Source organism: Spinacia oleracea, chromosome 5, assembly GCF_020520425.1.
Source record: "Spinacia oleracea cultivar Varoflay chromosome 5, BTI_SOV_V1, whole genome shotgun sequence".
Classification (NCBI taxonomy): Eukaryota; Viridiplantae; Streptophyta; class Magnoliopsida; order Caryophyllales; family Amaranthaceae; genus Spinacia; species Spinacia oleracea.
In genome coordinates, this window is record NC_079491.1 from 51,114,405 (window position 1) to 51,137,751 (window position 23,347).

Here is a 23,347-nt window from a genome sequence, read left to right on the forward strand (position 1 = left end):
GTAACTTTTACATTATATTAAGGTAACTTTTACTTTTTTGTATACACAAATTCTTATTTACAAGGGTTGTACAATAATTATTGTACAACGGAGTAAAAGTTACCTCAAAATGCTTAAAAGTTATGCTTATATATGTAAAAGTTATCTATTTTTTAGTGATAAATTTTTTCATTTTAATAAAACCTCAAAATCACTAATAATGTATAAAATTAATCATTTAATCCTTTAAAATGTTTATCTATTAATTTTTTTAGTAATATAAAAGTTAATCAAAATTAAGTTAAAGTTATAAAAAAATGGGTTAAAGTTATCTTGGTGTACAATAAATTTATTGTACACCTTGTGCGCGCAAGACCTTTTGTTTTGTATAATATTTTCTTACACCACCTTTAAATAAAAAATTTGCTTAGTTTATCATGTTTATTAGCATTAATATATTTATTATCAATGGGTAAAAATTATAAAAAGTTGATATTATAAATCTGTACAATGAGTCGATTATAACGAAACCCACGTGACTTGGGTTGGAGTAATAAAGTGAAAAATGTGAATTGGGACAACCTTTTATGGACGTAGGGAGTAATATACACATCAGCCATTCACGACGTCTACAATCTAAGTTTCCAACGTAAAGAAGTTTCTCAAATTGCAATAGAAAATGATCTCTTATGTTTTATATAAGCACTTGAAAGCTACAAAAATGCAGTACGAACTACAGTTATCCTTTTGGTAGTTGCTTAATAAAGTGTAAAAAGGTGACCAATTACACAAGCAACCAACTCACAAATTCTCTCAACTTTCGACGTTATCCCAGTCAATAGACTTTTCTTCAAAATTGTAATGAGGATGATGAAGCCTACTTCGGTCCAATCTACTCATCACAGCAAGACCTGCGAAAGAGAAAGGAAGAGCAAAAACTAGTTCATAAATGAATTGAATTTTAAAAAAAAATGCATGTACTCATTTTATAATTTAGTTTAATGGAAAATTATTGTGAATTAAAGAGAAATATACCTTCAACCACTTTGTATAGAGACGACCACCATCTATCCCTAGGAACTTGGTATTGTTCGAGAGTCTCCTCAATAGCTTTGTCATGCTTTCCTTCTAACACACCCTGAAGCGTTATGACTGCATCCTTTGTCTTGTTGAGAATATTATCTTGGTCTTCAATCTCCAACTGTTGAAGGTCATTTTGTGATGAAGTTAAGCTCACACCAAGGGCAAACTGAGCCGCAGCTGCCCATCGGGAAGATGCCAACCACCTCCTTTGCCCATCTAGCCTATTATCATCTCCAGTTGACCTATTTTCTGCTTCATCTTTAACTACAAGGCTGCGCAAATACTGAGCATTTGCAGCTCCAGTACTTTGAACCATCTTAGAGAAAGCACTTTCTTCATTTAAGAGAAGCTTCTCCGGGGTATCATATTCAAGGACCTGAAGGAGAAATATAACTTCAAACCAACTGGCAAGACATAATAAAAACTAATTTAAAAGAAACATTTAACATTGGACTCTGAATAAGATTGTTGACAAGAAATTATTAACAAGGAAATAAAAGAAAAAGAAAGGAGCAATATGCTTTCTTTACACACAAAAGGTCTAATCACAGAATCCCCCACAACCATATCTCAAGAAATAGGCATACAAGGAACATGGTTAAAGGTTTGACATTGGTAGATCCTGCCTAGTTGCTTACTGCCAAAAGTTTGGTACACAAACTCACGTCACAAAATTTTGTGCCTAGCTGCATTAAGAATCTGTACATTTCTTCACGCAAATCTTCACAAAAAATGCTTTCGTACTCGGCAAGTAATTGATGTTAATGGAACCGAGTAGGTTTACCCTACAACCTTTTTAATGTTTTAGCAAATTTTGTGGTTAATTCTCCTATGCTAATTCAGCCACCATAAATCTAGCCATGCATTTTTCGTTTCGATATTCAGAATTTCATATCTCTGATCTGCTCTCTTTAGTTGGTGGTGAATTACAGTTATCCTTTGGTAGTTGCTTAATAAAAAAATACAGTATGAACTACAGTTTATCCTTTTCGTTTCAATAAATCTACTTGATGGTTGTATATTGAAGGGAGAGGGTGATTGCTCTAGGTTTTTTTATGGTAAAACAAACAATTTGGGATAACAAAGCGATTTTCTTTCCATTCTCTCTCTTTCCCTTTCTCATTGTGATTCCCTTTACCCTTTGCAAACCAAACATCACCTTAAACCTCCGAAAACCAGAAGCATCACTTCATTCCTTCCATGTTCTATAAACACACGCTTGGATCATCAAGATCCATATCAATTGACCCACATCGACGTAAAATAGATACCATTATACCCACACTATGATACTCGGACTCGGCTACTCATGACGTCTCAAATGAAAAAAAAAAAAAACCATGCAAACTTCGTATTTCTGATGCCTTGAGTTTGTGGGTCCATCATGTATTTACAACCTGATCAAGTTCCAAACATTATCACCGCCACCCCCACCCCCCCCACCCCAACATTACGTCAGGGAACTTAATATATTGTACTCCTAAGTCCTAACAAAGAAAAACTCGTCTAGCCTTTTCTAGATGCAAAATTAGGAACAAGGAATAAAACAAAATATTGCAGCTCTCTCCAATCATCTTAACAAGACAATCCACTTCCAATAAATTAAACAGATAACTTTTTATATCGCTATTTGTACATACATATTCAGATTGATTGCTTCGTAACTGATACATAGATAAAACAATTTTAGCTGCACTTCTTTATTTTATTTCTTTTTGCAAGTCATTTCCAAACTTTTACTTAGATTTTCAGCAAAAATGAAGTTACATTCCTTTCAGCAAAAATGAAGTTACATACCTGCACCCGTATCTTCAACTTGTAATATTCAACTAATTAACGTTCCATTTATAAACTGCACCCGTATCTTTGGTGGCTATGTTCAATATATACAATAGACCAAAGAGGGTTGCTAACATGTAAAAAGGGTAAATGAATGAAAATTGTTAGAGAAAATACCTTTCCCGCTTCAAGGAGGAGGATGCGGTCACAGTCAATAATAGTGTTGAGTCGATGCGCAATTATGAGCATTGTACAAGATTTAAATTCTTCGCGTATTGTTTTCTGGATTAGAGCATCAGTTCTCACATCAACAGCAGCGGTTGCTTCATCAAGAACTAGAATCTTGGATCGCCGAAGCAGAGCCCGTGAAAGACTTAGCAGTTGACGCTGACCAACGCTGAAGTTTTCCCCAGCTTCAGAGACCTTGTAAAAAAAACAAGAAAATAAAGGTAAATACATCAACTTTTCTCCAAATGCATTGCACCATAAAACGTTAATGATATATCGATTAAGTTACAACAATACAAGAGTTAAAACAACCAAAAAAAATGTTAGTTTTAAATCTAGTATAGGACTTGTCAAACTTCTATAGCGTCTTTTACGTCGTCACATACTCTTGACTCCACTCAAGTTCAAAAGCTATGTCATCAATCGATAAAAGATGAACAGCTCCCCGAAACAGCCAACTATCATATTCCACTAGCATACCTATTGAAATTTGCACGATGTAACAGCTTCTTTCCAACATGCAAAACCTTTCCTATGTAGCTTACCGATTCTGGCAGAAGAACTATTCTAGTGCTTTGTAGTTCTGCTGGCTTGACCAAGTTCAACCTCATCCCTCTGCCTCTAAATAGTCAGGAATCTTTAGCAGATCTAATACATCTCGTTCTCTCTTTCCTCACGTCTTCAATTCAGAAATATGGGCTTCAGTACTGAATCTCCTGATTAGTAGGAACTAGCAAAATCCCTGCTTACTAAAGGGGTGTACTGAGCTTTTAATCAGACAACCTTGGCCTCGGTCATAAACTCATAACAGTGCAACAATGTAGATAGTTCCTACAATATGGCCAGGCAAGAATTGCAGATATTACTTTCATCAGGATTGCTGGATTTTAAGAAACAGTTAAAGATAACTGCTAATACAAACCACTTGACTATTCATGGATAACCTGAAAGCCACTTGAATTCTTGCACAGCCATTGTGATATTAGATCATAAGTACGTGCACCCAAAGTCACCAGGGTCACCACAATAGACAATTTAATCTGAAGGCCGAGCACAGGTATTATTGAGTCTTGTCAACAACCTTCTTTTTCTGTTCTACCGTCAGTCCGTTACCCCCCATGATAGTGGGAGGACTGAAGGAGAGAGAGAAGTGCGTGAGACGTGGATAAGGGAGTGAATAATTTAGTGAATCCAAATTCTAGAAATCAAATGTTAGACCCCCGTTCTTTATGACTTAATTGCAGTTTCAGGACTTATCTGGTAGTTCAGTTCAGTTCTGTTCAAAAGCATTCAGTTTAGTTAAGTATAATTCAATTCAATTATATATAACTTATTATTTACTATTAATTTATTATTAATTACTATGAAGTATAATTTATCATTTATCATTTATCATTTATTATTATTTTATTTTTTTTGGCAAATAAAATTCTTTATTACCAAAGAGGGGAAGCTAGCAAGCTAGCAGCAAAACATTTATTATTATTATTTGGTAATTAATTACGACTTATTAGTTATTAATTAATATTTAGTAAATAATAATTAAAAAATTTATTATTAATTATTAGTTATTAATTATTAATTTATTTATTATTTTTATTGCTTATATTTATTGTTTATTATTTATTTATTTATTATTATTATTTATTATTTATTGCTCCCTCCGTCCCAGATTACCTGTTACACTTCTAAACTAGGTAGCACGGATACGGATACGGGGACGGATACAGGGACGGGGACGAAAAACGGCAAAATTAAAATTTCCCAAAACGGGTACGGCTTGTATTCGGCAAAAAACAAAGTAAATAAATATAATGCATTTAATAAATAATACTGCCTTAAAAAAATTTCAACATATAATCTCCATACAATTTTTTCATAAAAAACATTAAAATTAGATAATAAGTTTTGCACCTTCTTAGAATATAAAATATATAGGGGGTCGAAAAGAAAAAAGAAAAAGAAAAAAGAAATATATTAGCTGGACACCCATTAGTTATAACCTCTTCCCTAGATAAGTCAAACTAGACTATGAGAGAGAATAGAAGGTTGCAGCACTACAAGTACAACTTTACTAAAAAAATAAATAAACAAATATGTTGTACAGTTGTTAATGACTCATGCTCTACAACCCTTACTTTTCACCTTCTCCTTCAACTCAAAAAAGTAAATCGGACAAGAAACTGAGCAAAGAAAAATTCGAGCATGACTGGACTGACTGCCGAGCACTTGGACTGACTGTCGGCGACGATCGGCGAGAAGATCGGCGAGAAGGAGCAACGAAGAACTTTGAAGAATTTTTCAGTTCAGGTGAGAGAATTTGAAATTCTCCAAAACCCTTGGATCTGATTTTGCCCCATTAAAATTTCATAAATTGACTGGGTACGTTTCTCAAGCTCCAAAAACGTATCCATCCCGTACCCGTTTGCATACCACCTGTACCCAATTCTTGCCGCCGTACCCACCTTCCCAGATTCGTTTTGGGTACGAATCCCAGACGAATCTGTCTCGTACTCGTACCGTACCCGGTACGGAAAACGGTGCCTGGGAGGGGTACCCGTGCTTCATACCTTCTAAATTAGGAAATACCCCACAATTATTATATTGTCTCTCTCTTCCAACTAGAAAAAGTTTTGTCTTCACACTCTCTCTCAATCAATTAAAAACATACCATAATAACTCCTATCACATCAACTTTTTCAGTAAAATAACAATTGATAACCAACCAACCACTCATCACCTAAAACTTTGTGCAAAGATAAGTGTAACGAGTAATGTGGGACGGAGGGAGTATTTATTATTTATTACTCCCTACATCCCTTAATACCTACACCGGTTTGACCGGTGCGCAGTTTAAGACACTTCATTGACTTATTAATTTAATGGGTGGTAGTTGATAGTGGGGTATTTTTCTAATATTGTTAGTACTTAGTAGGAAATGTGTAAGGGAGTAGTGGGGGTGTGAATTTTTAAATGACTTTTTGTAGGGGAGTGGGGTAGTAGGTAATTGTGAGAAATAATATAACATTGGTAAAAAAAATCATTTATAGAAGCGGTACAAGTATTAAGGGCCGCCTCGAAAAGGAAAGCGGTGCGAGTATTAAGGGACGGAGGGAGTATTTATTATTTATTATTTACTCCGTATTATTTATTATTTGTTAAGTTAAGTTCATTTCAATTCAGTTCAGTTCAACTCTAAAGAACAAGGCCTTAGTGTTCTCCAAATAGAGTAACTGGAACCTGAAATTTGTCATTTGTTACTCCGAAATTGAAATTCAATTTTAATGAAATGTGAGTTCCCACTGTTAGCAAAAATTTGGAAGCATCCTTTTACGTCAATTAGACATGGGCCTCTCTAAATTATTTTGGGAAACGAGATGTACCCAAAACGAGTTTGCATCATAAAATGACCTTAGGCCAACAACCAGTGACAGAAGAACTATTTCGAACTGAGGAAGAGATCAAATTGATTTATCGTTGAGTCACTTATATGTACGCTATAAGTAGAGTAACATTAAATAGTGATTATCTAAACAACAGTATAGGAAATACTTATAACATGCAAGTTACTCTAGGTGAAAAACCAGCCAAATACCAGCATTTCGAAAAACATACCTCAGAATCCAGACCTAAAGGATTCCTCCTGATGACATCCTTCAAATGGGCTCTCTCCAAAGCCTCCCAAAGGTCCGCATCGTTGTGTTCATTGAAAGGATCAAGATTAAACCTTACAGAACCTAGTGATCAAAGAAAAGTAATGCTCGTCAACAAAAAGAGAGAAAACTCCTTTAAAGGTACACAAATTGGCAACTGCAGCAATAGTTTCAGTTACAGTTCATTGAACCATAAGAAATTCCTAAGGGCTCTACTTGTAATTGCTCTGTGAGAACCACAGAGTGGAAAGGTTCAGGGTCAACTAGATGAACACCAGGAGCACAGAGTAGCTGTCTCTGAGCTGTGAAGTGATTCACCGTGCCATAAAGGATCAAAAAATGAATAGTATACATAACTACATACAAATCCAGGAGAACTAATAAATAATATACTCCCTCCAATTTATTGTACTTTATGTTTGGGCATGTATATTAAAGCAAATAATTAAAATCTGATTGACCAAGAAATAATCAATGGAGGGCCCCGCGCACATAAAATTCTCCAAGCTCCTACTACATGTTTTAAACAACTAACTCCATGAGAAGTACTTTTTACTCCACCACCAGCCCAACTTATCAACCCTGTATTTTATTTCACAATATTTGTCAATGATTCTTTGATCCTTGGAAAGCCTACGTAGCTATTTCATCTTCAATGCTAAATTTCAAACAAGAAGAGGTCGTATACCAAGTTCCAATACCTCTTTCAAAAGAAACCTCATCTCAGTTCAACCCCATAGATCTTGTTCTGTAAGAGGGCAACGGAAAAATTCTTAATTATCTCTATTCAAGTAGCAACAATAGTTACCATGATTACTAGGAGAAGTGAGTTCACTAAATAGATAGACATAATGATATACCATTTCCAAAATTTCAGTAATTTAAACGTACTTTCCCCTTTTAGAATATTTTCTCATTAAGAAACGAAATATTTCTGCAAATTCTTGGCCCTGGGGAAGGTAGCAACCCTCAGCATCTGTTTGCACTGGAACCAGGAATCATAAATATCTTGGTTCCATAAATATAACTAGGAAAACAATAACAAAAAAGAAAAAGGTCCTATTCCAAGGATTCCTATGGATTGAATGATCAGGTCAATCTCAGAATTTTCAGTAAGGATGTGCACAAGTTAGGAGATAAAAGTCTACAACAACAACAACAACAAAGCCTTAGTCCCAAAATGATTTGGGGTCGGCTAACATGAATCGTCGTAGGAGATCGTCATTGTCACCAATCAAACAAAAAAGGAGCAAGAAGTAATAAGAAAAACAAGGAAGAGAAAGTGGAATTAATGAAAGTAAGATAAGAGAAAAATGTATATATATTATAGAAGATATATTGTAAGAGATAATAAAAAATAAGTAAAGTTTAAAATAAATGAATAAGTAAATAAGTATATTTCAAAATAGCATGTAAATTAAAAAATTAAAAGAATTTTAAAAATAAAATAAAATAAAAATAAAAATAAGAATAAAAAATAAAATAAAAATAGAAAGAAACAAAAACATGAAAACTGTATAAATCAACTGAAGTCATCAATGCATATTCTCTCCCTCCACTCTGTCCTATCCAACGCCATATTTTCCTCAATCCCAAGAAAGCTCATATCGTGCTCAATCACCTTCCTCCAAGTTTTCTTAGGTCTTCCCCTACCCCTTGCAATTCTATCACTTTGCCACCCTTCTATCCTCCTAACTGGGGCATCACTTGGTCTTCTGCTCACATGTCCAAACCATCTTAAACGGTTTTCCGTCATCTTAAACTCAATCGGTGCAACCCCTACTTTCTTCCTAATAATCTCATTCCTCAAACGATCCTTTCTTGTGTGCCCACACATCCAACGTAACATGCGCATCTCCGCCACATTCATCTTGTGCACGTGACAATGTTTCACTGCCAGCATTCTGTGCCGTATAACAAAGCCGGTCGAATTGCCGTGCGGTAAAATTTTCCCTTCAATCTTTGGGGCATGCCTGAATCGCATAGGAACCCCGTGGCACCTTTCCACTTCAACCAACCTGCTTTGATTCTATGGATAATAGATCCTAAATAACGGAACGTTTCAGAGCCTTGGACAATTTTCCCATCTAAGGTAATCTCCCCTGTCTCTCTATCTTGGACTCCACTAAACTTACACTCCATATATTCCGTCTTGTTTCTACTTAGCCTAAAACCCCGAGATTCCAACGTTTGTCTCCATAACCCCGAGATTCCAACGTTTAGGAGATAAAAGTCTAAACCGAGAAAAAAGAAGGCTGCTCAGAAAACAGATATATAAGACAATTAATAAGAAAGAAATCCGTCATTCAGAAACCACGTTTAATACTTATGTGAAAGAGAAATTTCAACCCAATTAGCTAAAGATGGTCAACAGGTTAAAGTCTACGTATTTGAATTATATTCTGGTGTTTGAAGCATCAGATGACAACCTAGTGAACAGCACGGAAGTGTCAAGCCTCCCTCCAATCCTCCATAAGAATAGAAGTTGACAAGCAAGAATTTCACATTTAAAAAGAAGTTCGCAATTACACTACACCATAACCCCTCCAAATCTCAAAACTCAAAATTAAAGAGTGGGTGGGGTGTGTGTGTGTGGGGGGGGGGGGGGGGGGGGGTCGAGAAAGCTAACTATTGCGAGAAATTCCAATAATAATAAGCTAACTCAAACCAGGACTAAATGAAACATACCTGAGAATAAAACGGGTGCTTGAGGTATGATTCCCAGAACTTTACGTAAATCAGTGAGTCCAAATTTGGCAACATCACAGTCATCAAGTAAAATCATTCCCCTTTCGAGTTCTACGATACGAAATAACGCATTCAGCATGCTCGATTTCCCAGCCCCAGTTCGTCCAACTATTCCAACCTTGTCACTGGGGTGTACTGTGAAGGAGACACCATGCAGGACAGGAGGAAGTTCGGGTCGGTAACGTAACACCACATCCTTAAACTTGATAGAGCCTGATGAAGGCCAACCAGGAGGTGGACGGTTGCTTTCAATTACAGGAGGTGCTTCAGAAGGCAAATCAATATAAGTTCCAACCCGTTCAACTGCATTGAAATTATTTTCTGCAAGACTTGCAAGTCTTAGCACACCAGTCAACAGCCCAGTTATATTCAGGGCATAACTAAGCAGCAATCCCATCGTAGAGGCGAATGCCTCCTGGTTCTCCGCCCTCCCATTCTGCATGACAGCAAAAGTTGCTGTAAGCCATATCATGAGGCCACCTAATGTTTCCAATCGGATAGCAAGCCAGCGGTTTGCACTCATGTTCACAAGAGAGAATCTGATACTGTTGTCCATGGACTTCCCATTGATATTGGCCATTCGATCATAAGCTTGGTAGGCCCGGATAGTTGCTAGCCCATTTAAGGCTTCTCCAAACTGTGCATAAACAGGTGATCTGGAGATTGAATCCAACCGTTTTACTTCCCGTGCAGTGCTCTGCAAAACATGAATGTAATGAGGTTGAGGGCGTAACCATTCAGATGAAAAACCTCTTTCTTTAAGCTTGGATTAACTCTCAAGTGACGCACAATATAGAAAAAACTAACTCTGATATCAAATAAAATATTAAGAATCATATACATATTTATAGGAAAAAGAAAGAAACGTGAATAAAAATAACGAATTAAATTTATCACTAACTTTTTTTATTTCCATCAACAGAAAGAATAACTACTAAGATAAAGGACTACAGAGAAAGTCAGACAACAACGAGTCCTCCAACAGAAGCCAGATCTTACAAAATAGCTACTCCATTTCTCTTTAAGGTGATGATTTTAATCATTTCCTCAAATAAGATGTTCACGTGAAAATCACGTGATGTTCACAAAGAAATATAACACAATCAGGATCAGGTTTGTGTCATACTGGAAGGTGCTTATGCACATCATCTAGGGTTCACAGATTAAAGCCCAACTTAAACAGACATAACACAAGTGAATTGTTCATTATGTTCGGAGCTATAGTTGAGAAAAAGTCCTTAATATAAATTTTAAAAAGAATGACAGAACATATGCATGAAGTTCATAAAAGCACGCTTCCCAACAAATTCACTTGTTGAAGTTATGTGATCAATTCAAAGCTTTTGCAAGATTATAGACCAACCAGAATACTGAATATACCTGAAAGTATAGATAGGCACCATAAAACACGACCAAAAGAGGCATTATGGCCCACAGGGACATAGTGCTCACAATTCCAATCAATACAAATGTTGAAATGAGCTGTGCCATAAAGCTCAAAAACATGTTTCCAAATACGGCAACATTTCGATCTATATCACCAAGGTCCTTTGCAAATCTGTTGATGACCCGTCCAAGGGGATTGGTTTGGAAAAAGATCATTGGAGCTCTTAGAATAGAGCTAAGCATAGCATCATGAAGTCTCTTAGCCGCATAAAGACTTGAAGTAATCATCCAGTATGAATTTGTCAATGTGATCAGGACCTGGACCATGAAAATGAGTTACAAATTATTACACTTGTACCCAGAGATATCAAGTTAAAGACGACCAACTTTCACCTTTCGGTTTTTCACTTGGTGCATAGATCCTTGGGAATGTATTTTGAAAGACAGTTGAGATGCAACTGAGAAAGGGGAAAAAGATATACTGAATCTAAAAACCAATTCTAACAATAATCACCTGACCAGCTGATAAAAGAGCATAGATTAGGTTGTAAAATCCTGGTCCATATCTGTGAGGGCTGCTTTGATCTGTCCAAACACTCAGCCATGTGCTACTTGAAACACGCAGAACTTCTGTAAAGACATAGCACATAAGGAGGACCATAACAACCCATGTCCCTCCAAGCGCATTCTTGTACCTGAATTCACAAGAAGTAAAAAATATTTATATTTGATGAATCCATGTCCTTCCAGTAAAGGATTAGCTTTTGTTCTCCATCTTTTTTAAGCAACAATATCCAGAAGTAGCTCTTCCTCAAAATAAACAAGCAATGAGATGCAAAGTCCTAACATCAGTTCCCTTACATTTCATAGTACAACATAAGCAATGGTGCACCAGTTTGCCAATTGAGCTTATGTGTAAGGCAACAGACTGAAAATTAACCCCCCAAATAAAAAATATATAAAATTAATTAATTAGCTACTGGAGCACTGGTCGGTTCGGGGGCACTCAAAATACAACAATCACAATTTAAATTTAGTAAAGAAGATAGCTGATAAGCTGGGTGACATAATACCAGTGTTTTTGGCAATTGCTGGCAAGCCAATTTTTGGGCACTCAATATGAAAAGCATGACTTAGAGTTTAGACCAAAGCAGATAAGTAGGTAACTGATTTTTTGAAATTGTAGTAAACCAGATAAGGACAATAGCAAAAGTGTTATAGTAAATCCAAAGTACTCCAGTACCTTATTAAGACATTTGCACTCACAACACCAGTTTCTCGCTCTTCCTGCTTAATCAGAACAGATTTTCCCTCTTTAGGTTTTTGTGGGTCAGTTTTACCACTTGGTTTGTCGTTTAGGTTTCCATTTGCTAAAACTGTTGGAGCCTTTTCATCACTGCTCTCAACATCATACTTATCTTCAGTGTATTCTTCCATTTTCCCAGCATTCTCCATCAATGTTTGGAACATTATTCCACTTTCTGACAATTCTTCAAAAGTTCCCTCTTCTTTAATTAGACCATCATGAACCAGGATGATTCTGTCGACCTGTGACAGAAAATGCAACTGGTTTGTGACGAGTACCCTAGTTCTTCCTCTTAGGTCCTCCTTGATACACTTCTCGAATACCTACAGATGATTCAAATTAAAACAATCAAACCCAATCACATGAGGTGCCAATAAGCTATATTTGAAGAAAAGTGGTCATATTGAAACTAAAGGCTCCAAATTTGAAAACATACTTCTCTCTCCATTTCGATATAATGGTTACACTTACCTTTTCACACTTGCCAATGTAAATATTTGAACATTAATATCTCTAATTTTGGTGTACGTATAAATTATAAATGTTGATATTCTGAAAGTAAATATTGAGACGAATCAAATAAGGTCCCACACGACTATATTTTTCCTTAAGTATAAATCACAAATGGTAGTCAAATTGAAATTTGTAAAAAGTGTCAAAAGTCAAAGTGTAACAAATATATCGAAACGAAGGAAGTAACCATTAAATATCATTACAGGAAACCACAACTTTACTACAAGTCTACAAGAAAACACCTATTGCCTAATGCCTCCTCCTTCAAAAACACCTTCAACGTCCACTTCCCTTTCCACAGAGGAGCTTTATTTTCTAGTCACGATTAATATGTGAAAGAGCAGTCCAACAGAAATCTAAATCAACTGTCAGACCTGCTCTCATCACTATCCCTCTATGAAGTGATCTTACAGAACCATGATATCCTTTCACCCACAACTCCACAAGTTGGTCCTGATTGAGAGAATGGACTCAAAGTGCCTATCAGCCTTCTCAAAAACCACAACTAAGAACCGGAGCAGTAGAAGAATGGAGAAAAAAATAAACAGAAAATTCAGGCAAATATTCATATCTAACAAGGCAAAGGATATATCAGATTATCAGCCATGCAGAGACTGGAGATCAGCCGGATTTATATTAAAACAGTTGTCTGATGTGCTGGTGGTCAGGTGGTGTAGCATTGGTATTATTCGAGACGGGGACGTCGATCACAGTAGTTATGGCTTAGTTCATAGTGGTGTGTTGGAGAGAGTGGGAGTCTAGTTGCTATGGGTTGCAATGGTAGAGTCAATGGGTTGGCTCTGATACAGTCTTTAACCTTCTTTACCTTTTTTCTCAACATTTTCATCCATCACATATAAATCTAGTTGATACTCTTTGGAGTGACTGTAAATCCCAATAAAAACAAACAATAAAGTATATCAGCTTGACAGGCATCTACAAAAATATCAAAAAACACAATGTTCCTCTGACCTAAAAAGTGGAGAAAGAAAGAACGGAAACATATACCCAAAAGAAAATTCTTGTGTTATACTCATAAGAACCAGAAATAGAAAAACGTAAAGAAATCACACAAACTTCTACATCCTAGTTCCTCTTTCTTAAATTGACTACTGTACGCAGTGTTACCGAATACACCAAGTCCCCACGCAAATTGCGTGTTGGGAACATGCATATTTGAACGCGCGAGTTCGTACCATGGAATGTTTTTGGTCAGTTTAACGTAATTAGGTAGCGCACTGCGTTCGTGTACCCGTTCTGTGTATTAAACTGCACCGCGTAAAAGGTAACACCAAGTCCGTATGAATAGGAATTCTTGTTTTGTACCTGGGACAAATGTTGATTTACTGCCCCTATTGATGATAGTGGCAGTATACAATGGCAATCTACATAATACAATAAAGTGGAAGCCACTAAAGCAGGTTTTCTCTCTTAAGTTCCCTCTTAAACAACAACTGCAGTTATAAATTACTGCATTGGAGACGCAAGCAGGAGTTTTCAAATTGAGTATTAATTATTATGAATGCATTTGGATATTTTAACTTGGTTAAATACCTTGCAAATGACAATTGAAATAATAGTTTTGTTATCTAACGTCCAATTATTTCATATATAAACTAAAAACGTGGATCATTTAACAAGTAAATTAATAAATGCACTACCGACCGACAACATTTAAGAAGAATGGAACCCGAAAGAAACTAAACAGAAATAGGCAGCCAAGAATCACCTGCCGACCGACATGAGCATCGAGAGCACTCAAAGGGTCATCAAAGATATAAACATCTGATTTGGAATAAACAGCCCGAGCCATTGATACCCTTTGCTTCTGCCCACCACTTATATTGACTCCCCTTTCGCCAATTTCAGTAAGATCACCACCCTGATTGAAAACCAATAAAAGAGGCAAAAAACACAAACTAAGAATCCATATATATACAAAAAGACAAAGATCAAATGTAGCGCAGCCAGAAGCATCTCTCAAGTGATGAACACCAAACTTACGGGAAGCAGTTCCAGGTCATGCTTCAAGGCTGTCACTTCGAGTGCCTTCTCATATCTTGCAGAGTCAAATACTGATCCAAACAGAATGTTATCGCGCACCTGAAAGAACTTATATTAACGAGACAGAAATTCTTCTATAACATGACATATAAAAGTTGCAACCCTAGTCATATTTTAATTGAAGAAGTTGAGATGATTAATCTTCTTTAGCAAAGGAAAACAAGTCCCACTTCTGAACAGTATTCCTGCAGTCATGAAGATGGGTATTGAAAATAGACAATAGAAAACATAGTGAAACAACTCACAGTTGCATTGAATATCCAAGAAACTTGTGGCACATAAGCAACTGTCCCTCTAATGATAGCACTTGTATCAGAAGACACAGGAGGAACCTCCCCAAGCATTGCAGATATTAGTGATGTCTTTCCTTCTCCAGTACCACCTACTATAGCAACCAAGCTTCCTATATCTATATCCAAATTTATGTTGGCTAGTGTGGGCTTCTCTGCCTGAAGAAAAAAAAAAGCCAAACATATGACACCATTAGGAATGGGAACCACCAAAGCATAAGAACGTTCAAAGGCTATAAATCATTTTATCCAGGAAGGTAGTAACATATATTAATAACAGACAATAATTGTCAAACATAAAAAAACCTTAAGAAACCAAACAGAAAGCGTACAAGAATGGATGATACAGTTTTTGAGAATTAGTTTAAAGCTAATATTATAACACATCACCAAAAAAAGGGCATATTTTTAGCACCATTAAGGTATTATCTATTAGTGCATATGATCTCAAAATATGACGTGAGACCAACAACATTTCTTGTTTCCTGAATTAAAAAATCCGCTTGTCCCGTAACTACAGCTGCCATCAAACCCCTCTACCACAAAAGAGTCTCCGACTTCCCCGTATGACCTCTAACAAAACTTTTGCTGTTTTGGGGGGGGGGGGGGGGGGGGGGGTACGAGAAATCAAAAGTGCACTTCGACAGAATGTTAATATTGGCCTCCCACCAGCACTGTTTGACACCTCTAACCATTCACAAGCACTGATCTAAGTTTCAAAAAAGGTGCTGTAGTGATGCAAAATAAATCAACACTAATGTATAAGTGGACTATATTCAGTAGGTTTTTAGCAAGCAAATGTGGTCAAACCTTTGAATCCCATGAGAAGTTTCCGTTTTTAATAGAGACAGCTGGCAATTCTGGATCAAGTGGCGGATTCGGCAGAAGGACTCTCTCCTCGGCAAGCAGTAGGTCTTGCAAGCGCTTCAGGGAAACATTTGCATTCACAACCTGACATCAAAAAAAAAGTGGAACAGGTATAAGCAATCAAGAACTAAGCAGAGAAAACGAAATCGAAGTAAGAGTGCAAATTGAGCATTTAAAGAGGAAGCTATTACTATCAAAATAAACTATCAGAATAAAATAAATTCAAGTTTAAAGAGTTTCAAGACTGCATATTACTTTTGGCTCAATACGACTTATATATATAAAAGAGAGAGTTAAGATCCGGTGAGAGCCATAACCGATAATGAGAACTAGTCCCCTCAATCCCATATTACTTGCACCACTTTCCTTTTATTCTTTTAAGACCGTCCCATTGCACCCCTCAAAAAGTAAATGGCCCACTAACTACGGTAAAAATACCCCAGTACCCACTAGCACATATTAAAATATGAAGTCAATTAATTCGCCTGAAAACCCGCATTGGTTAAAGTGGTGCGAGTAATTTGGAACGAATGGATTAAGAAGCAATTTGAGCAATGGATGCTCAATATCTCACAAGAGTCACTAAAAGCATTTACGTAATAACTGAAAATGGTAATACAAATAGACTGCAGTGTAAAATCATCCAGATAAGGTACATATAAATAGACTGCATGACAGAATCAGTCTACCAAGCCAAAAACGAAAGAGCTAGAAGATATGTAAATACCTGTGTTATGATATTTGGAAGCATAAATAGAGGAAAGCGCAGCACTGCAAATAATGAAAGTGAGGTAAATGCCCTCGCTGGTGTCAAGTCACCTCCAAGCAGTGTAAACATCCCAAAAGAGACTACAGTCACCAATACGGGTATACTATTTAGCATAAAAGTGTTCAACTGCGATTGCAAGGGGAAAAAAGTCAGCAGGTCATAGATTAGACAAGCCCATGCATTGGAACACCATTCAACAATAAGAATAGAGACTATTAATGCAAGAGGTCGTGAATAGAGTAGATAAAAGATTAAATATTCAAGCAAATTACATAGAACTTCAACAGCTAGCAATTATCCACTGAAGGATCTATTAAGACCTCATAATGAGATGTTCCGTTTTCATAAACAGATGAATAAGACAATACATTCTAGCAAAGAAGATAATTTCAGTAATATAACCAGGCAAGGAGAAACTCATTTACACAATTAACCATCAGAACACAGGACGTACTGGTATAATACATGAATGAATATGATTAAAAATGCATATTAGTTTTAATTACACAAAAAGATGTTATTGATGTGGCAGCAAGCATTTAATCTACGTGGCCAAATTCAGTGAATGATTGGACTGATCCTCTTGTCCCACGTGGCAGCAAAGCTAATTCGCAGATTCCAAAAAAAAAATATTCCCCTTTCCCTAAAGTTAGGCTTAAGGAAGCATCCCATATAAACAGTGATGGTGTTCACTTCACTACTATTCACTGATTGGTTAGCTGGTCTAGTCATCCTTTCCATTCCCTACAGGATAAGTGTCCAACTCCAATTCCCATTGCACACCAAATCACTGGCAAGAAGAAAAGAAAAGTAATCACGGAGCCACCTTTCCAAGGAATCCTATAAAGAACCCCTCAATTGATATTATCACACAAAGAGCCATGCTCTCATTACGCCATGTTGTTAGCAGACTTTCTCAAAATGTTCTCTTCCTCTCTCTTCCTGAAATTAAATCTATCTTCTCTAACTCGAGCACTGTATGGGGGATTATCCACAAAACTAACCCCAGGAAAAGTCTCTATCTTTTGTAACACTATTATACTATGCAGAGTCTTTCTCGAGTTCATCTAGCTTCAGCAATACAGCTCACTACATCACTTACGTGAGTAATATAATAGAATGGATTCAGGTTGATGGGAAACTTAGGAGAAATGATAAATCCAAGGAAGAATTTACTTTTTCCAAGAAAAACAACTTTGAAAAAGTGTGGATTTCCTTGGACGAAGTAAAAATTTCCTTGGATTTATCACCTCTCGAAACTTAGTATAATGCTTTCTATATCATTCAGTCCATCCAAGTATCCAACTATTGACATACCATCGTCCTTAGCCACAAAGAAGATGCCAATAGAATTATTTTAACACAATCTAAAGGGCAAACTAAAACTTCTTGGGGAAAAAAATTAAACCAGGAGCAGTATGTGAGTTTGTGAAAGATTATTCAGTGACACAGTTAAATCAGAAGCTACACAGATCCTCATTTTTCCCTACACAATGTTCTCATACCGCTGACAATAGCTGTGCTTTGCGGAACCACGACAGCTCTTCCCCTCGTAGGTTTTGGACCTTTCCCAGGAAACTAGTCTCCCATGCATAGCACCTGGTCAAAAATCAGGACTTTTGTTAACTCCCATTTGTGTAACAATAGTCAGCGCAGAAGCCACCATTACTAGATTTACATACTTCACTGTATCCATGGCAGCCAATATTTCATTCATGAGGCCAATTCTCTTGTCAGTGCACTGTAAGCCTTCCTTGGTCAACTTCTGCATCTTGCTGATGATATATGTCTAGCAAAGACATTTAATAAGAGTCAGTATTATGTTGGAAAATAATAGACATCTAAACTTACAAAAGAGTGAAACAAGCTTCAACAAAAAGAACACCTATTTCCAAACCTCACAAACCTGAAACCCCTAATATGGTTGCGAACCCCTCCCACCCCCCCCCCCCCCCTTTCAAAGACATGGAAAGAAAAAGAAAACTATTACACTTTCCATAGTAGCTGTTACGTCATGGTCCAGAGTCAAGAAACACCTAACGCAGTATAAATGGTTTTGGCGTATTCTGGACATTTTCAAGACTTCCAACAAATACCTATACCTTCCATACATTCTATACTGCTCCCTGTATTCCTTGTTATCTGATAGTTAATTAAGAGGTAACTTTTTGTAGTCTACATTATTTGCCACTTAAATTATCACAGATTTACTTGTCAATTTACAGTACCATTGCAATATCATTTGTCAGAGTTCAAAACCATTACAAATTTACAATAGCTAACAACTCCATAAGACATGTGTGTAACCTAAAACAACACTTATTTTGTAATGGAGGAAGTAGCAATGAAGATGACACTATGATAGTTTAGCTATTACTAATATAATGAGTACAAGAAAAACTCAAATGTACTTGGAAGCATAATATTATATTGTATTGCAAAGAATGAGAAAATTTGGGGCATAGGTGTTAACTTTCTTATTGTGATGTAAAGAATGATATTGATCCACACAGTAGAATTACGGTATTGGCAGATAAGTTGCGATAAATCCTCAACATGAGGATGTAATAAATTTCTACCTTGTCTTTAGTTACTTTTTCGAATGGGTTACCATAGTCTATACTAATATTTTTGTAACACGACAAATAATTTGATGCCGCATGTGAGATTGTTTATGATTCTTACCTATAAATTATTTTTAAATATTATTAAGTTGAACAAATATTTGAAATAATTCTACTTTAAACCTTTCCTTAAACTTCCTTTCATTTTCTTTTCTTTTTTTTTTCTTTTGGGGGGCTTCACAAAATACCACTTTATATATTTACCTTGTAAAGAATAAATATAGAAAAAAACAACATCAATTTTAGAACTATCACCAACTGTCGAATATTACATAAGTTACATATTTGATATAAGTAAACTCCCTCCGTTCCGCAGAGTTCTTCCCACTTTCCGTTTCGGACGTTCCATTAAGTTCTTCCCACCTTCACTTTATTCCATTTTTGTCAAAGAAATATTATTATTTTTCCCTAACTTGGTCTACTTTGTGTGGCTAGTTTTTTTTTTCCTACTCTATCTCTTTCCTCAAAAAGAAATCACAAGTACCCATTCACATAACTTTATTCATTTTCCTTAGTATGCAGAGCTACAATAAATAGGAAGAACTTCATGGAACGGAAAGAGTATTCAACAAAAAGTTAATGAAGATACCATATTGTAAAATAATTTGACAGATTTCAGTCTTTCACTTAATTAAATAGTCAAAAAACTGTGCATTGCCAGGGATTTAAAACTAATTGCTTACAGAAAATAAAATATCAGATGTGTCCTTTCCAAACCTGACCAACTCTTGACAGAAAATAGTTGCACGGCATTAAAAAGCAAAACAGCTAAGATATATTTGCAATGCGGTCTATATTAATTGACATGAAATACATACAAGTCGACAAACCAAGCAAAAACAACTAGTTGATCCCAGTATCTCAATTAAACTTATTCTTCTTACTGTTGATTTAAAAAATTTGCAACACAAGTATGGATATCCTGGCATTCCAGTAACTTTCACCACTGAGTTTTACACTGGTTTTACCAGCCAACTGAAGGATTACACCTGTATTGTAAAAAAAAAACAGTAAAATGGTTCTCCTTCTTACTTGTATAGGAATCAAAAGAACTAGCATAAAAGCACCAACAATCGAGGCCACTCCTAGCTCCTTGTAAAGAAGAACCATAGAAATAATGATACGAAATGGAGCCGACCACACTGTATGAAGTGACTGGCAAACTTGCTGCAATAAACAATAAACTCATCAGAGCCTTCAAACAAACAAAGTTAGATCTTCTTTGCAGAATTCCAACAATAGTCAACTATTGCTTACACCAGTTCCCAAATTACTTGATAAAAAGAGATACTAGAACCCGAGATCTAGATAAAAGAAGCAGGCAAGATACTGATTTGCAATACGCTTATTTAGGTCCTAGATGATTTTCTCAAGAAATTAACAATCAAATCTATCATCCCTTTTCAAGAAATGTAAACGGCATAGTATTAAAGAATATTTTTCTTGGTTTGCTTTATTTTCAAGGTTAAGGTTTGGTTCAATAGGTCTGGTATTGTCACACTTTATGAATGCATTAGCAACAGGAATTCAATTCAAAATGCAAATCCTAGGATAAAATGGGTGTTATGTTACTCGGACTATTCACTTCAATTCCCCTTATGTACCATGATTTCTCCTCGACTCTCCAATATGGGTAAAAAAACATGACACTTAATTTTAGACCAAAAATTGAAAGTTTTCGTTAAAAAACCAAGTCAGGGACTTGGACACGAAATTGTATCTGAGTAACTCGTGTCCAAGTCAACTGATCTCTCATTAAAATTTATCTCATATTCCTTTGCGTTACGGTCAATCATATCTTTCATACCCTAATTATTTACACATACGTTTACCCCCTTAAACCTAAACTTACAAGTGTCAGTTCAACAACGGATTTCCACATCAAAACTTGTAAAGTACTTGCATCTAATTTTAGGTAATTCATTCTGTACCAGGCTAAGAGAAACTGAAATTTGTTAGGAAATAACGGACACGGAGTAGTCTAATGAAGCAAGAGTAAAACTTCTGCTTCAGTCAGTCAACAGCAAGTTGGTTAATTCGACTTCGAGAAATTAAAAATACTAAATCAAAAGTTACATGCCTGGAGAGATTCAGCATCAGTAGTCATCATATTGGTTATTTTCCCAGTTGGAATATTTTTGCGACTCTCGTGGGTGAGCCTTAAAGATTTGCGAAAAACTGCAGCTACCTTCAGGACAAACACAAAGATAGATAAGAATAGTGTGCAGACATCATATACCATATCAATAATGAAATTTAAATATGAAAACATTGAGAACATAAGTACACAAATAGTGTAGAAAATAAATCTTTTACCACCAAATCCTAAGTGAAGAAATCACTATGTAATTGCATCAACAACTACACCAGATACAAAAACCACTTTCCCTCAAGTATGATAATCGTTCAACGTAACTGAAGAATGAACTGTAAAATGCATGTAAATCACACAGTTTAACAGCCCGAGAAAATACGGAAAAGATACGTACTAAGTACTCAAATGAAGGCTACAAAACTAACAACACACGTCAGTTACGCGGCTTACGCCATCTGTAGCTCTTTTCTGGGTTTTTTATTTCCTTTAAGAATAAAAATTTATCAGAACTTGGGAAAGGAAAACAGCAAGAGGACAAGTCATTTGCGGGAAACATAAAAAATAAAAAAAAATCTACAAATTAGCCCAATTCCTTAGTATCTCCCCAATTCGATGAAATCTAAAAGCCTCAGCTGCGTTCTCCCATGATGATGCTAATAAAGTTACTTTATCCCATAAACTACTACGGGAAGAAACAGCTCCTTTTTAAATTCTACCATTCTCCTTTCAGATACAACACCCACAAAGTTCCAATTAAGAAATGATGTTAAAGGACCATCTGCTCCTGGTTCCTCTCAAACCAAAAATGTTGCACCAGCAAAATGCTTCAAACCAGTGGCTGGAATGCTGGATAAGTTTCCATTATTATCTGTAACAGCTAGCTATTATGACACTTGATACTTGCTTACATTTCGTACTAATATTGCCTCTTTCTCAAATTGGTCTTTACACTTTCATTTTTCATTTGTCCCAGCTAAGTTTTTACACTTGCATTTTCAGAAAGACTCCATTATTATTTTGATGCATCTCTCCTCCTGCTATTCTAAAGTTAGGACTTAGGATCCCACACTCTCAAATTCAATAAAAATTGTTCTACTATCTCCAATCACATCTTCTTTTTAGATAAAATATTAACCTACTATTTCCTACCACATCTACTCAATCAGTAAAAAATTGATAACCAAACAGCACAATTACCTAACGCTATGTGTCATAACAAATGTGAAAACTAATCTGGGACGGAGGAAGTATTCTGAGTAATTAATTTATGGAAATAAGAAAAAATATATACAAGCTCAAGCCACTCCAGCACACCAGTCATAAGATTGAAAAAACCAAATATATTTCAAATCAGCAACTACTGCACCACCTTCAAAACTTAGGCCTTTCAGTGGATTGCAGTCCATTGGAAGAGTTATCGCCAACAATCTTTTGCAAAGAAGGCAACCCTACAAGTCTTCATCTCAGGCACTAGGTACCCTGTTATACCATGGGGAGAGAATCAGCATCTGCATATGCCTCTTGCATGTAGAGATATTTGGTATTTTTCAAGAAAGGGTTTACCCTTCTCAGTAGGAGAAGCTTTGTTCAAATTTAAGAGATTGTAAGGGTTCAGACACAATTGGGCCTATCTCTGATATTGTGCTTACTTGGTTGCTGATTGTTGATAATGCAGAATTGCAAATGTATAATTTTAAGGGATGAAAGCATAGATCGAACATGCGGTATCAGCCGCTGTCGCGGATCGGTCACGGTGATGCGGAAGCGGAACAATCTCGGTGGTCGCAGAACGTGTCGCGGTGGTCGCACATGATCGATTAGTAATGGGAATAAGGAGTAATAAAAAAAACTACTTGTATTATGGGACTACTCTGCATATTATTGGGGGCATTTTTAAAAATAAAAAATAAAAAGAAAGAGAGACAGACAGACAAACCACGTGGGTTTTTTTAAGTGCTTCCCT

The 23,347-nt window shown here is 36.1% G+C and overlaps 1 protein-coding gene across 4 annotated transcripts in view; it reads right to left on the bottom strand.

Annotated features, from left to right (window-relative positions):
* Positions 1 to 646: 646 nt before the first annotated feature.
* LOC110795858 (ABC transporter C family member 2) overlaps positions 647 to 23,347 on the bottom strand; it is a 55,147-nt gene continuing 32,446 nt past the window's right edge. For 3 of the 4 annotated variants that reach the window (XM_022000883.2, XM_056830320.1, XM_022000884.2), the window contains 17 exons: positions 21,370 to 21,477; positions 20,322 to 20,456; positions 18,348 to 18,454; positions 18,171 to 18,264; positions 16,624 to 16,791; positions 15,840 to 15,980; positions 14,985 to 15,188; positions 14,680 to 14,778; positions 14,405 to 14,557; positions 12,100 to 12,485; positions 11,371 to 11,551; positions 10,851 to 11,174; positions 9,411 to 10,167; positions 6,685 to 6,806; positions 3,019 to 3,264; positions 1,015 to 1,438; positions 647 to 890 (listed from right to left, as the gene is read on the bottom strand). In XM_022000883.2, the coding sequence (XP_021856575.2) occupies positions 793 to 890; positions 1,015 to 1,438; positions 3,019 to 3,264; positions 6,685 to 6,806; positions 9,411 to 10,167; positions 10,851 to 11,174; positions 11,371 to 11,551; positions 12,100 to 12,485; positions 14,405 to 14,557; positions 14,680 to 14,778; positions 14,985 to 15,188; positions 15,840 to 15,980; positions 16,624 to 16,791; positions 18,171 to 18,264; positions 18,348 to 18,454; positions 20,322 to 20,456; positions 21,370 to 21,477 (3,747 nt within the window). In that variant the 3' untranslated portion in view covers positions 647 to 792. Of the gene's footprint in view, positions 891 to 1,014; positions 1,439 to 3,018; positions 3,265 to 3,619; positions 3,901 to 6,684; positions 6,807 to 9,410; positions 10,168 to 10,850; positions 11,175 to 11,370; positions 11,552 to 12,099; positions 12,486 to 14,404; positions 14,558 to 14,679; positions 14,779 to 14,984; positions 15,189 to 15,839; positions 15,981 to 16,623; positions 16,792 to 18,170; positions 18,265 to 18,347; positions 18,455 to 20,321; positions 20,457 to 21,369; positions 21,478 to 23,347 lie in introns of those variants that run through there. The other variant, XM_056830321.1, reaches the window with a different exon arrangement.